Source organism: Leishmania mexicana, contig 79 (genome assembly GCF_000234665.1).
Source record: "Leishmania mexicana MHOM/GT/2001/U1103 WGS CADB00000000 data, contig 79, whole genome shotgun sequence".
Taxonomy (NCBI): domain Eukaryota; phylum Euglenozoa; class Kinetoplastea; order Trypanosomatida; family Trypanosomatidae; genus Leishmania; species Leishmania mexicana.
Window position 1 is genome coordinate 1 of NW_003946358.1, and position 1,988 is coordinate 1,988.

Genomic DNA, 1,988 nt, shown 5'->3' on the forward strand with positions numbered 1-1,988 from the left:
CTGCCGCCACATCATCGTCGCAAGCCCTTGTTTCTCCCTCCGGTGTCACTAGCATGCCAGCGGGCACTGCCCCGTTCAAAAGCGCCTTTGGTGGGGTGTCTGCCCCGGACGCCGCCAGGCCTGCTGCTGCGCCGTTCAAGAGCGCCTTTGGTGACGTGTCTGCCCCGGACGCCGCCAAGCCTGCTGCTGCGCCGTTCAAGAGCGCCTTTGGTGACGTGTCTGCCCCGGACGCCGCCAAGCCTGCTGCTGCGCCGTTCAAGAGCGCCTTTGGTGACGTGTCTGCCCCGGACGCCGCCAAGCCTGCTGCTGCGCCGTTCAAGAGCGCCTTTGGTGGGGTGTCTGCCCCGGACGCCGCCAAGCCTGCTGCTGCGCCGTTCAAGAGCGCCTTTGGTGACGTGTCTGCCCCGGACGCCGCCAAGCCTGCTGCTGCGCCGTTCAAGAGCGCCTTTGGTGACGTGTCTGCCCCGGACGCCGCCAAGCCTGCTGCTGCGCCGTTCAAGAGCGCCTTTGGTGGGGTGTCTGCCCCGGACGCCGCCAAGCCTGCTGCTGCGCCGTTCAAGAGCGCCTTTGGTGACGTGTCTGCCCCGGACGCCGCCAAGCCTGCTGCTGCGCCGTTCAAGAGCGCCTTTGGTGACGTGTCTGCCCCGGACGCCGCCAAGCCTGCTGCTGCGCCGTTCAAGAGCGCCTTTGGTGGGGTGTCTGCCCCGGACGCCGCCAGGCCTGCTGCTGCGCCGTTCAAGAGCGCCTTTGGTGACGTGTCTGCCCCGGACGCCGCCAAGCCTGCTGCTGCGCCGTTCAAGAGCGCCTTTGGTGGGGTGTCTGCCCCGGACGCCGCCAAGCCTGCTGCTGCGCCGTTCAAGAGCGCCTTTGGTGGGGTGTCTGCCCCGGACGCCGCCAGGCCTGCTGCTGCGCCGTTCAAGAGCGCCTTTGGTGACGTGTCTGCCCCGGACGCCGCCAAGCCTGCTGCTGCGCCGTTCAAGAGCGCCTTTGGTGACGTGTCTGCCCCGGACGCCGCCAAGCCTGCTGCTGCGCCGTTCAAGAGCGCCTTTGGTGACGTGTCTGCCCCGGACGCCGCCAAGCCTGCTGCTGCGCCGTTCAAGAGCGCCTTTGGTGGGGTGTCTGCCCCGGACGCCGCCAGGCCTGCTGCTGCGCCGTTCAAGAGCGCCTTTGGTGACGTGTCTGCCCCGGACGCCGCCAGGCCTGCTGCTGCGCCGTTCAAGAGCGCCTTTGGTGACGTGTCTGCCCCGGACGCCGCCAAGCCTGCTGCTGCGCCGTTCAAGAGCGCCTTTGGTGGGGTGTCTGCCCCGGACGCCGCCAGGCCTGCTGCTGCGCCGTTCAAGAGCGCCTTTGGTGACGTGTCTGCCCCGGACGCCGCCAAGCCTGCTGCTGCGCCGTTCAAGAGCGCCTTTGGTGGGGTGTCTGCCCCGGACGCCGCCAGGCCTGCTGCTGCGCCGTTCAAGAGCGCCTTTGGTGGGGTGTCTGCCCCGGACGCCGCCAGGCCTGCTGCTGCGCCGTTCAAGAGCGCCTTTGGTGACGTGTCTGCCCCGGACGCCGCCAAGCCTGCTGCTGCGCCGTTCAAGAGCGCCTTTGGTGGGGTGCCTGCCCCGGACGCCGCCAAGCCTGCTGCTGCGCCGTTCAAGAGCGCGTGTGAGGGTGTTGTGGAGTGGTTAGCGCCAAAGCCACCAATCGGCTCAGCGATGAAGAGCTCTTTGGGAGCGGCTAGGGATGAAGCGTTGGTCATCAGTTCGTTGACCGCTTCTTCAGAAAAGGGGATGTCAAGCGGTATCTGGCAATCGCCAAAGGCTGTGAGCTCGTCCACTGTAGCCGCAAGGGGTGAAGCGGCAGAGCTGGGGCAAAGCGGCTGCGTGTTGCCGGAGAGTGTGTGGCGCTGTGTTGTGTGCCACAAAGTGAAGGACCTGAAGGGGCCCCACTTAGACGGCAAGGCGAGCGTGCGCTCCGACTGCTGGCCGTGCGGCAAGAAAACAACG

The 1,988-nt window shown here is 67.5% G+C and overlaps 1 protein-coding gene across 1 annotated transcript; it reads right to left on the reverse strand.

Moving 5' to 3' along the window:
* Positions 1–49: 49 nt before the first annotated feature.
* On the reverse strand, positions 50–1,741 carry LmxM_28_3030a_1 (uncharacterized protein; the record flags this gene model as incomplete). Its single annotated transcript, XM_003886455.1, has 1 exon — positions 50–1,741. A coding segment is annotated over one exon (1,692 nt), but the record flags the coding sequence as incomplete, so codon positions are not given.
* Positions 1,742–1,988: the final 247 nt, after the last annotated feature.